This window comes from Lathyrus oleraceus, chromosome 5, assembly GCF_024323335.1.
Source record: "Lathyrus oleraceus cultivar Zhongwan6 chromosome 5, CAAS_Psat_ZW6_1.0, whole genome shotgun sequence".
In the NCBI taxonomy this organism is placed as follows: domain Eukaryota; kingdom Viridiplantae; phylum Streptophyta; class Magnoliopsida; order Fabales; family Fabaceae; genus Lathyrus; species Lathyrus oleraceus.
Window position 1 is genome coordinate 127,979,099 of NC_066583.1, and position 13,535 is coordinate 127,992,633.

At 35.6% G+C, this 13,535-nt stretch overlaps 1 protein-coding gene across 3 annotated transcripts in view; it reads left to right on the plus strand.

The window, feature by feature from the left end:
- Nucleotides 1-13,535, plus strand: part of LOC127088281 (BEACH domain-containing protein B) — a 44,177-nt gene that overhangs the window by 11,686 nt on the left and 18,956 nt on the right. For all 3 annotated transcript variants that reach the window (XM_051029205.1, XM_051029204.1, XM_051029206.1), the window contains 13 exons: nt 1,233-1,388; nt 2,476-2,517; nt 2,644-2,988; nt 3,672-3,845; nt 4,170-4,330; nt 4,441-4,759; nt 4,951-5,380; nt 5,482-5,818; nt 5,894-6,082; nt 10,085-10,340; nt 10,532-10,723; nt 10,804-11,022; nt 11,164-11,340. In XM_051029205.1, the coding sequence (XP_050885162.1) occupies nt 1,233-1,388; nt 2,476-2,517; nt 2,644-2,988; nt 3,672-3,845; nt 4,170-4,330; nt 4,441-4,759; nt 4,951-5,380; nt 5,482-5,818; nt 5,894-6,082; nt 10,085-10,340; nt 10,532-10,723; nt 10,804-11,022; nt 11,164-11,340 (2,997 nt within the window). The remainder of the gene's footprint in view (nt 1-1,232; nt 1,389-2,475; nt 2,518-2,643; nt 2,989-3,671; nt 3,846-4,169; nt 4,331-4,440; nt 4,760-4,950; nt 5,381-5,481; nt 5,819-5,893; nt 6,083-10,084; nt 10,341-10,531; nt 10,724-10,803; nt 11,023-11,163; nt 11,341-13,535) is intronic.

Here is a 13,535-nt window from a genome sequence, read left to right on the forward strand (position 1 = left end):
AATGGCTATGGAGCTCTCTTTATTTACTATGCACAAGTTCATTGAGATCAAATTTGGTCAACCCCGTCATGGGTAGAATAGGATGCCAACTTCTTGATGTCTGCTATCAGTCCATACCATTTATTTCTCCTTTAGGCCTCACTTTGATTTCTTGTATCAATTTACTTGGAGAATTTTAAATGGTCAATTTTGATTTTCTAGATGCCTTTTATCTCGTTATCTGTTTTTTACAGATAAAAAATTGGCAGGCTATGGGGTTGTTGAGTAAAAAACAAAGGAAAATAAGTTTTTTCTCCATTTTTTGTGGTAGTATTATAGTATAGGTAATAGTATCTATAAAAAAATTCTTATGTGAATGGAAAAGGGAAGCAAGGCTCTAGCTTAATGCTGTATTTAAAAATCAACACTCAACAGTAATATTGTCACACTTTGAAGAGCATTGAACCATAAAAAGAAATTAAACCTTCTTCTTTGATGCTCTTTCATGGATATGACTGTCTGTGTTGTTAACCTAAAAGTGATGGTTCTAATGCATGTTGGGTAATGATTAATGCTGGGGAAATAATCGTTTCTTTTAAAATCTCTCTGGAGTTCATTAAATGCTTTTTTACACACTAAATAAACTAATCCAGCACACCCGTACCGTTGAACCTATGATTCTTCATTTTCAAATTATTTTGGTTGTCTTCTATCTGTGATTTTGGAGAGTTTAGGGTTCTTCTCTCATGGAAATTGCATGAAAATTTAGGTTAGAGCCCTAAGTGCTACAGAGGCATGTGATCTCTAGAAACAACAAAAATATATAGGCTCAAATGAAACATGTCTAAATGACCCTCCAGTTGTCCTTTAATCCAAGAGCTAATGCCTAAGTTTATGCTTTTTAGGAATGCATCGTCCTAGTTATTGTTACCAAACCTTCCCTTACACAGGGGTCTCATATTTGTTTTGCAGCGGTGGGATGTTTTTTTATGCAGTAAACCTTATCCTATACAGTAAAAGGTACTAGTTGAGCATTATAAACAGTTGCATATTAGCATGCAAATAACAAATCTGAGGTTTGACTGTTTGCCTATTGATAGCATTTTTGTCTTCAATTTTTTTTCAGACTGTAGTCTGTTTTGCATTATAACAGAGGGTTTGATATTTATATAAATATCGAGATCTTGTACTTGCTTGTTTGTATCAATGTCCTTCTATTCAGAAGTTCACTTACTGTTCATTATCTCTGGCAGGCCGCATTTAGAGCTCTAGCTGGAAAGGGGTACCAGACTCTGCAAAGCCTACTGTTGGATTTTTGCCAGTGGCATTCAAGTGAAAGCCTTTTAGATGCTTTGCTTGATATGCTTGTTGATGGTAAATTTGATATCAAGATCAGTCCTATAATTAAGGTGATTTACTAACCAGTGCATTTTTTTGATCCCCTTGCACTGTTTTATATTCCATTGCAAGAAACTGAAGAAAGTTGCATTTGTTGCATCCAAATGCTATATCATATTTCAGTAATGATATTTTGACACAACTCCGGGGACACCATACAGTGACACTATATGTTACTGGTCACAGAATGCCATGTGATTAATGTGTGCCAATACTTGGTTAATTCAGTTTATTAAAGTGGTTGATGAGTTATCCTTTTCTTTTCGTGACAATTTTTAATAATTTTGACAACCTCTAAAGTTACATGTTTAATAACATGCAAATACTTGATTAATTCAGTTCATTATGTGGTTAACGAGTTACCACTTTTGTCATAATTAATTTCTATTTTTTAGTACATGGTTAATGACTTATAAATAATTGGATGATTTAGTTTATTATGTGGTTATTTTGATGCAACATTTTTCACAACTCACTAATAAGTGTCTGGTTAATGACTTGTGAATACTTGGTTACTTCAATTCATTAAATAATTAATGAGTTGCTTTGATACTATATTAACCACTTATGAAATAGTTATTGAAGATCATGAATGACACATTGTTAATTTGGTTGATATTAGTGGTTAATACAGTGTTGAAAGTGGTTAACTTGAATCTAATTAGTGGTTAATGATAACCCCATAAGGAATTGAATTAACCAAATATTTGTATGTCATTAACTATACATTTTAATTTTAGTGGTTGTGAAAAAAGGAATTAATCATGTAAAAAAATTGATAACCCATCAACCACATAATGGACTGAGTTAACCGAATATTTGTATTTCTTTTCTTTAACGATGTACGTTTTGGTGAGTTGTGAAAAGAGAAATTATGTAACAAAATTGTTAATTCATCAACCACATGATAAACTGAATAAGCCAAATATTATATGTCATTCACAACCCAGAATAGAGTGAACAGTGTTGGGATTACAGTGTAACTGATTGTGTGTACAAAGATTGTTTTTGTATCATATTTAGTTCTGTTAAGTTTTCATTTAATAAATCTTAGTCTAGCATTTTCTTATTTTTCTGCTTTTCTGTTTTTGATTTCAGAACGAAGATGTGATAATATTATATCTGATTGTGCTGCAAAAGGTTGGCAATTAATTTCCTTTTTCATTAATTTTTCTTCTTTTCATAATGGTAGTTAGTAGTTGCCAAACTTTGTTTTGATAAAGTAATAACATCTGTTTTATTGCTTGTTATTTTGTGATTGGGCAGAGCAGTGAATCATTGCAGCATCACGGGCTGGATGTGTTTCAGCATTTACTAAGAGATTCAATTTCTAATAGAGCTTCCTGTGTCAGGGCAGGGATGCTTGATTTTCTTCTGAATTGGTTTTGCCAAGAAGATAATGACAGTGTGATATTTCAGATTGCCCAGTTAATTCAAGCCATTGGTGGGCATAGTATATCAGGGAAGGACATCCGTAAAATATTTGCTTTACTCCGAAGTGAGAAAGTTGGAATGAGGAGGCAGTACTGCTCTGTTCTGTTAACAAGTCTCTTGTCAATGCTACATGAGAAGGGGCCAACTGCCTTTTTTGATCTCGATGGGCTTGATTCTGTAAGTCCTGAAGCCATTGTAAACTCATCTATAACTCCCGGTTCTTCTATGTACTGTTTCGAAGTATTTTGTATCTACAGTACTTTTTCTTCTATCCATTCCTGGGCATATAAAATTGTGTATCTTATGGGTGCGTTTCATTTGCAAAAAAACAAGGTACTGTACAAGACAACAAAATTTGTTGTGTTTGATTTGTGAAGTAACTATGGGACTGGACAAAAAAGTGAATGAGGGGCTGAACAAAAACCTCTAGTTTTGTCCCTCACCAGACCATGGTACAAAAAGCTGTCCATAGATAGACTATAAAAAGAAAAAAAATTCCTTACACATAAATTATATATTCTTTTTCTCTTTTTCCTCTCCACTCTTATTTCTCAAATTATGTGCATGTCTCGACAGAATCTACTCATCTTTGCATTTTGACTTAATTGCGGACTATGAATCTGCATTTAGTCATGCATTTAAAAAAATACTGGAAGGTTCTTAATTTTCTTTAAGTTTACTCTTGGATGTAGGAAACATTGTTTCTATTGATTGTTAGTGGTTGTTGTATGTTATTTGTAAAGTTACATTTTTTTCCTTTTCCTGCTTGTAGAACTAATGTTCCATTGCCAAATAATATACAGCCACATTGTTCTTACTTGTAAGTGATTTATTATCTTATTCCTTTCTAATCCCTGTAGGGTATTATTCTTAAAACGCCTCTGCAGTGGCCGCTCAATAAGGGCTTTTCTTTTTCCTGTTGGCTCAGGATTGAGAACTTCCCTAGAAATGGAACAATGGGTCTTTTCTGTTTTCTTACAGAAAATGGAAGGGGGTCATTGGCTGTGATCTCAAAGGAGAAGCTCATTTATGAGGTTGGAGTTAAATCTTCTGAAAATTTTGTTCATGTTGATTGTAATTTTAATTATCTTTTATTCTTAACTATTTGATATATTTTCCTTAGACAATTTATCTTTTTTTTCTCATAATCTTGAGGGGCTCCAATTATGTCTCCCCTGTAGTACAGATTCTTTGTGAAATAATTTACAGCATTCGGATTATTCAAGTGTAATTCGTTCAGTTATGTCACCCTTTGTTGACAATTTCTTTTGTTGCTTTAGGCCTTACCTTATATTTTCTGTGCCTGTTGTTGTTGACTTAATTTGCCTTTGATGTTTGTTTTTGCTTGTCTCTTGTAGTCAATCAACCTGAAGAGACAGCGTTCAGACCTGCACGTTAATTTAGTCAGGAGGAGATGGCATTTTCTTTGCATAACTCATAGCATTGGAAGAGCATTTTCTGCAGGTAGCTTGTTGAGATGTTACTTGGATGGTGATCTTGTCTCATCTGAAAGATGCAGGTTCAAGCCACAATAACATTTATTTATTTATTTAAGGGAGTTTATTTGTGATCAGTTGCTAAATTGCTTCTTGTGGCATTCTGACTAGATTTACATGCTTTATTTTTCAGGTATGCAAAAATCAGTGAACCATTAACTAATTGCATGATTGGTGCAAAACTTAAGATGCCTCACTATGAAGACAGCACACTCACTTTTGAATCCATCCGTGATTCATGCCCATTTTTTGGCCAAATTGGTCCTGTTTATTTATTCAATGATGCCATTTCATCTGAACAAGTACAGAGTATCTACTCTCTAGGGCCAAGTTACATGTACTCTTTTCACGATAATGAAGCTTTACCACTTTCTGGTGATAAAATACCTAGTGGGATTCTTGATGCCAAAGATGGTCTTGCATCAAGAATTATCTTTGGACTCAATGCACAGGTCCCTTACCTTTGTCTTTTCCCTTTATATATGCCCACTCATGCATATCCTTACCTTTTTCTTTTCCCTTTATATTTGCCCACTCATGCATATCCAATTATTATTTGTTCCTTTTTCATAGAGGAGATTCTTTTGAGTCATATTTCATCTATATTTGGACTCAAGCATGTTTGTTATTTTTTTTCCTTCAGGCAAGTGTTGGTAGAATGTTGTTTAATGTTTCACCCATAATGAGTCACGCATTAGATAAGAATTCTTTTGAAGCTTCTGTAATTGGTGGGACTCAATTATGCTCAAGACGCATGCTGCAGCAAATAATATATTGTGTTGGTGGCGTATCTGTGCTTTTCCCTCTAATCACACAGTGTTGCAATTTTGAAAATGAAGTTGGGGAATTTGAAAAGACACCTTTAACACGGTCAACGAGGGAGTGTGTGATGGGTCAAGTTATTGAACTTATTGCATCTCTTTTAGATGAGAATGTAGCAAATCAACAGCAGATGCACATTGTGTCTGGATTTTCAGTCCTGGGATTCTTGTTACAATCGGTTCCTCCACAACAACTTAATCTAGAAACTCTTTCTGCTTTGAAGCATCTTTTTAATGTTGTCTCTAATTCTGGTATACAATTTGTTCCCATTCCTTGTACATACAATTTTCATCTGTTGATATTTCCTTTTGCCACTATTTAGTCTTTATATTTCCATTGCAATGCTCCTCAGGCCTGGCAGAGTTGCTTGTGGAAGAGGCTATATCTAGCATTTTTCTTAATCCTCTTATCTGGGTCTATACTCTTTACAAGGTACAACGTGAACTGTACATGTTTCTGATCCAGCAATTTGACAATGATCCTAGATTACTTAAAAGTTTATGCCGACTTCCACGTGTTCTTGATATAATTCACCAATTCTATTGTGATAATGTAAATTCTCGATTATTTGTTGGAAATAACCTTCTCCAACATCCTGCAAGCAAAAAAGTTATTGGGGAAAGGCCTAGTAAAGAAGAAATGCACAAGATCCGTCTTCTTTTGTTGAGTCTTGGTGAAATGAGTCTCAGGTAAGGTTTATTCTGCTCGATTTGAACTGTATACAGCCAAATTCTCTGTTCAACCAAATTTTTTGGGATATACAGGCAGAATATTGCTGCTGGAGACATAAAAGCTCTCATAGCATTTTTTGAGACAAGTCAGGATATGTCCTGTATTGAAGATGTCTTACACATGATTATTCGCGCTGTTTCTCAGAAATCTTTACTTGCTTCTTTCCTTGAACAAGTTAATATCATCAATGGTTGTCAGGTTTTTGTTAACCTTCTCCAGAGGTATGTTACGCCTTGTGCATTTTATTAACGAAGGAATAATGAAATAGTTGATAAATCACTTTGAACTTTTTGACCTTCACACACTTATGGACAACTCTATTGACTTGAGTTCTCTTTTTCCTCTTCAACAACAGTATATGTTGCTTTAGTCCACCACTTTCATTGTTCTTCCAATAAAGCATGTATATTCATAAAATTTTGGCGGGGATAGTGATGCAGGGCAATCCACAAGTACTCCTCTTGCTATTCCGCTAATAAATCTAAGGCACTCCTATAGGACATAGTGCTTTTCCAACTTAAATATTAAAACCCATATGAATTAAAACTTAATTGATGGTGAAGGTTCTTTTATAGAGCTAATAAAGCCAAACAGCGTAATAAGCTCTTCCTATTCCAAGATAGCCAAATAATAAAATCCTTGAATAACCAACAACTATCAATAAATAATCCCTAACAAAATTTTTATTAAAGGCTAAAAATTGCAAATAAAGAATCCATTGTATATAATTTCCGTCATGCAAGAAAGATCCAGTGGAGCCTGACCTGATGGTGTGGTTAGGTTTGTAGGATGAGGTCCAGCAATGGGCCTTTTAATGTTGGTAATATATTGAGGGAAAGAGAATTTCAGAGAAAGTTGTATGTCTTGAAAATGGAGATTAGAATTAACTAAACGAAATTGTTTCAGCTAACAACTTTATGTAGCTCTGACTTTGACCAACAAATGACTTTAACTTACACCAACTGTAACCGACATCAGTAGTTGGTTACAGCTGTATATTTTTTGAAGCTAGGCTACACTTACTTTGTCCAGAACTATTCTCACCCCCTACAAGTTCAAGGAGAGAGACAATAGGCCACTTAGACAAATTAAGCTCGTCCCCAAGTTACATGAGTTTAGGAGGAGACATAAGCATTGCCAGGTATCCACCCACTGATCCATGCGCCACCCTACAAACTTCTGTTTGACATACTGCCATTCCCAGTCTACTTCTTCTGTTTGACATACTGCCATTCCCAGTCTACTTACCGGCAATCGCCTGACCCACTTGCAGTCTCAGTGTGTCCAGTCATTTCTTTTCGTTCAATCCTTTTCAAATATATTTTTCTGTCTACCTCTTCTGTGTATGTATCTTGTCTGTGTGGACCTTTTTAGATAGGGATGTGTATGTATCTTGTCTGTGTGGACCTTTTTAGATAGGAATGTGTATGTATCTTGTCTGTGTGGACCTTTTTAGATAGGGATGTAAACGGGGCAGGGAGTGTGTGGAGGATGCTTCCCCACTCCCTGCCCCGCCCCCCAATTTTCTCTCCGTCAGGGGGGAATATTTTTCCCATCCCTTTTCCCACAGATTCCCACTGTATCCATCCACAGACATTTAAGAAAATTTCTGTACTTTTCTATCAAAACTATGACACTTTATTTTTGTTATTTCTTTTTTCTTTAAAAAAACAAACATATTTTGGATCTATTTAAAAAAAAATAAAAACACACCTTGCATGCAAAAGCACTTGCAGTTGCTAATATTTCTTTTTCTGTCAAAACAATATACCATGCATAATCATACAAAAAACTCATAACCAAAATATCTCACAATGCATAGAAAAAGTAGCAATCTAGAATTGTCAAATATCCAAAAAAAACTGTTAGATAAATATCCCACAATGCATAGCAAAATAGAATGGGATGATAATCTAAAACATGTAAAATTATATATATATATATATATATATATATATATATATATATATATATATATATATATATATATATATATATATATATATATCAGGGCGGAGGGTACTTCCCCTGAATAGATAGTTCCCATGGGGATTCCCGTTAATAACTGCAAATTGACATCCCTATTTCTAGACCTACCTTTTTCTCTTGTTGTTGTTGTCGTCGTCTTCTCTTGCTTGGAAGAATCTGCGGTCATTGTTCTGGTACTGCTATCTGTATAAACCAAGGCCGGACCTCCTTTATGTTATCTTGTAACCTCTCTATTACGTTGGAGAAACTTACATGGAAGAACTATGAATTGATGGCGGCTGTGGAGATATTGTTCTTTGGTCATAGTTATATCACAGGAGGTGAAAAAGTACAAAAACAGTACAAAGACCTTTTGCAATAGAGTTTGAACCCAGAGAAACTTGCATGGAAAATTGGATCAGGAGTAAGGAGAACAGCTGATTGGTTATCACGGGAGGTGAAAAAGGTACAAAAAGCTCTTGCAGTAGAGTTTGAACCCGGAGAATATCAGCTTCTATAGGAAGCTAAAGGATACAAGCTACTAGAATAGCTACAGGTGTATATTTCACACAGTGCTTAAGTCAACTTTGGAGAGCATGCCGGTAGACATCATTGGACTGTTCATAGTATTACACTCTAGCATGTTTGTTCTGGAGAGAGAATGTCCTTGAAGTAATCAAGGGACCAAGCTATTTGAGGCTAAAGAAAATATTAAGTTTTTGAACTAGGGTGTGAACTTGAGATGATTACTTCATCAACATAGACCAAAATGAATACCACCTGCCCCTGCTTGGTGTATGTAAAGAAAGAAGGATCACATTTACTTGCTTTGGAAACCAAATTGAACCATAGTGTGGTTCAAACGATCAAACCATTGTCCTGGAGCTTGCTTGAGACCATGCAGTGCTTTGTGGATCCTGCAAACCAGAGTAGAACGCCTGCTTTCAAAATCCTGAGGTTGCTGCATGTACACCTCTTCTTTAAGGAGCCCATTAAGGAAGGCATTTTTTATGTTTAGCAGTTGAAGAGGCCACTTGTAGGAGAGAGCTAGAGTCAATATCAGCCTTATAATAATAGATTTGACAACAGATGAGAAGTTCCATTAAAGTCAAATCCTTGAACTTGATGACACCCTCTGGCAACTAAATGAGACTTAAAATTGTAAATGATGCCATTTGGAGGCAAGGTAACACGGTACCAAATTTGATTCTTTTGAAGAGCATCAAACTCGTACTGCATCACAACACGCCACTTAGGGTCTAGCAAGGATTGATTGTTATTCTTTAGTTCAGTTTCGGCAAGAAGAAGTGTAGAGTTGACACGAGGAAGAACAGTGCCAGATTTGACACGAGTTTGCGTAGGGCGAATATTAACAGGTCTGGGGGGATTAGAAGTAGTAGGTTCAGGTGAAATGGATTCAAGTAGGCTAACGTCAGAAGGGATAGAAGATGGAGAGGTAGTGGTTGGGATGTAGTAGGGACAATGTTTGTAGAATTATTGTGGGAACTGAATGGAGAAGAGTGCCCATTATTGTGTAGATTAGAAACAATGAAACAGGATAAATTGGGAGGGAAGACAGGGAGATATCTTTAACAGTAGAGGTGGACTTATTACGGGAAGGTGAGAAAAAAGAATCACAAGGAAATCTAGACTTCATCCGATCAGAACATGACATCTTTAGAGATAAAGAGACAACTAAGAGATCTAAAATAAAATTTATGAGAATTGTATGGTCTTAGTAATGTAAATCTGACAACCAAGAACTTTTAGAATGTTATAATAAGAATCCTGCTTGAATAAGGTGGTGCACTAAACTTAAAATTGTAGATAAGTAGTGGGGAGTCTATTTATAAGGTAGAGTGCAGCAATAAAGGCATGATCCCGATGGGTTAAAGGTATGGGTTGCAATTAAATCCATTAAAGAAAAATCCATCCAATCCGTCCATTATAAAAAATATTAGTCAATGGTTTGGATCCCATCCATTTAAAGTTATGGATGGACCCCATCCATCTAACAAATTTAAAAAATCCATTGGATTGTTTTATTATTATTTTAATAGAAATAATATTTCATTCGCCGTACACATAAAAAGAAAGAAATAATGTCTCTTACATGAGCATTTTCCTAAATTCCTAAAAGCACTTCTATTTTTCAGAAATAAATACTTATACATAGGATTTTAAATATTGTAGATTGGAGGTTTTACATAAACAATTATTTGAAGTTAGTTCTTATGCCTTTTGTTTTGTAATAGGGAGTATGAGTCTATCCGATTGCTGAGCTTACAGTTCCTTGGGAGGCTTTTGGTTGGCCTACCGTCTGAAAAGAAGGGGTCAAGATTCTTCAATATCCCAATGGGAAGATCCAAATCTCTTTCAGAAGAACATAGGAAAATCAGAATGCAACCAATTTTCTTAGCTATATCTAATAGACTTTTCAGCTTTCCGCAGACAGAAAATCTTTGTGCTACTTTATTTGATGTTCTTCTTGGTGGTGCTAGCCCCAAACAGGTAATGTGTCATATGGATAATGGACCCCTCTCCCTAAGATCTTGTTTATTTTCCGATAGCTCAATATTCCTTCTTATAAAAGTTTTCGAACAGCATTGATGTGCTTGACAAGACTGAGTGAATTAGTTATTATGCTGCTTATTTGATGGTCATATGCTGACAATCACTAAAGTAAATTGTGTGGTTTACAGGTTTTACAAAGACACAGCCACCTTGAGAGGGCAAGAAGCAAGAGCAGTAGCTCTCATTTTTTACTTCCTCAGATGTTGCCTCTGATTTTTAGATATTTGTCTGGCTGTGAGGATACATCTGTAAGAATAAAAATAATCAGAGATATACTTGACCTTCTTGATTCAAATGCTTCAAATATTGAAGCTTTTATGGTATGGTAATTACAAGTTCTTTTTTTGCTAACAGTTGATAACTTGGTGAATTATTTTTTGATTAATTATATTGTTAATAGGAATATGGGTGGAATGCCTGGCTAACATCTTCTCTAAAGCTTGGTGTGTTAAAGGGCAAAAATGTCGAGTTGCATAATCATGGTAACAATAAAATGGATGAGCTGCTTGTGGTGAGAAATTTGTTTTCTCTAGTTCTGTGTCACTATCTGAATTCTGTAAAAGGTGGTTGGCAGCAGCTGGAAGAAACAGTCAATTTCCTTGTTATGCACTCTGAGGAGGTATGATTGGAATCAAGTTACGGGTTGACATTTTATTCTTTAATGACGCAATTATGTTTTTGTAATATTCTAGTTTCATTATTATAGTCTGCTCCGGTTTCTTTACACAAGTGATGATTTTGTTTGAAACTCTCCTTGTAGGGTGGAAATTCATATCGGTTCTTTCTCCGTGATATATATGAAGACGTGATTCAAAATTTGGTGGATTTGTCAGCTGCGGACAATATTTTCATTTCTCAACCCTGTCGAGACAATACACTGTACCTTTTGAAATTGATTGATGAGATGCTGATCTCCGAAATTGATAAAGAACTCCCGGTACTGGGCTAACCTACAATTTTAATTCATGAATTGTTCAATTTTTTTCTCAATAAGAGTAAATTAAATGTGTGGAGTGTAACACCCGAGGTCGAAGAGGATAGGGAGTGGTTGTAACACCCGATGCTGAAGAGGATGTGGAGTGGTCTCCCGAATTCACATCGGAATGAGAGGATTCTGAGACTTTACAGGTATGAGGCTGTATGGTTGAAGGAAAACTTATAAGGATTGATTGATACTACCTATACCAACAAAGTGCATATTCTTTTCGATAGTCTAACAAATAAGAACTCCATAGTTAAGCGTGTTTGACTTGGAGTAGCATTTGGATGGGTGACCTTCTGGGAAGTTTCTTGAAAAACATGTGAGTGAGGACAAAGAATGCTGAAAAGATCCGTGTTGGTTTGTGGGATCAGTCGATAATCCTGAAAGCAATCTGAGGCGTTACAAATGGTATCAGAGCAGACCTCTCCCAATACGATGTGGTTCGGGGACGAACCAAGTGGAAGCTGATGGGCATGTAACACCTGAAGCCGAAGAGGACGGGGAGTGGTTGTAACCCCGAGACCGAAGAGGGCGAGGAGTGGTCGTCCGAATTCACATTGGAATGAGAGGATCCTGTGACTGTGCAAGTATGTGACTGCATGGTTTAAGGAAGGCTTATCAGGATTGATTGGTACTATCTATACCAACAAGATGCATCTTCCTTTCGGTAGTCTAACAAATAAGAATTCCATAGTTAAGCGTGTTTGGCTTGTCTTGAGTTGGAGTAGTATTTAGATGAGTGACCTTCTGAAAAATTTGTTGGAAAGCGTGTGAGGGAGAGGACAAAGCATGATGAAAAGATCCGTGTTGGTTTGTGGAGTAATCCTGAAAGCAGTCTGAGATTTTACATGGATGATGAGATATACTTACTAAAAAACATCAATAAAACATTTTGAATAAAACATTTTGAACGGTGGGTATCATTGCAACAGCATACTCAAATTTTATTGAAACGTCCTTAGTCTCAGCATTTTATAGGTGCCATCATGACCACTGTCTCTCATAGTTAGGTGGCACAAGACAACTTCAGCTTGATTTATCAGCACTGTACTAAACAACATAACACATGTGCGCCACTGCAGCATCAAAACTGCCCTACTAATCCTTTTGGTCCAAAACCAAAACACAAGGCTTATAAGTTGAGCTTAGGTCCTATAAGTCAAACCTACGAAGTTGGTTTGTTTGGTGAGAAATTAACAGACTCAAATTATGGAATAAGAACAATAGGACAGAAGACTGATTATATTACTGTGAATACTGAGGATTAACCCTCATACAATGACCGGTATTTAACAAACAATGGATAAAGGTAGTATCTCCTTGCAATAATAGAAAATAAGAACGATAAATGATATTCTCACAATGACAATATCCCTACTGAGATGAGAATAATTCTCACTCCTCATTCCCCATCTCGGGATCTGTTGTAATTCGTTGTGCTGAAATAATATCACCCAAGTACTCCAATTGAACCATGCCAAAACAACAATTTTTTACATTCACCTTGAGAGTATTGGTCCTCAAAACTTCCATCACATTCCTAAGATGATCATTGTGAGCTTTGGTTTCGACTATAGATTAATATATCATCAAAAAATACCGATACATATATCCTCAAATATGATTTTAAAATGTGAGCAGTTAGGGGCTGGATAGTAGAAGGTGCATTTGTTAACCCAAAAGGCATCACTAGGTATTTGTGATTTCCCTCGAGGGTTCTGAATGCTGTTTTTGGAATGTCACTCTCCTTCATCCTTATTTGTTGATACCCTGTCTTTAGGTTTAGTTTAGAAAATATAACAGCTCCCCACAACTCATCTAACAATTCTTCAATAACAATTCTTCAATAACTGGAATGGGAAATTAGTTTCAAGTAGTGATATTATTTAGAACCTATGATGCATAGGTACGGGTATGGTACCCAGTGCGGGTACTGTTACCTGTACGAGATACGTCATTTTAAAAAAAATCAAGGTACGGGTACGTTAATAAAAAAAATAAAAAATTTCTATAAAATGTATGAGTAGAGAACTATATTGTTAGATTCATAACAAAACATTATTATAAAAAGTTGAAAAAACCAAAAATAATGTTAAGATACAAATAACAAAAAAGTTAAAACACATGAATATATTATATTGATATTTGAG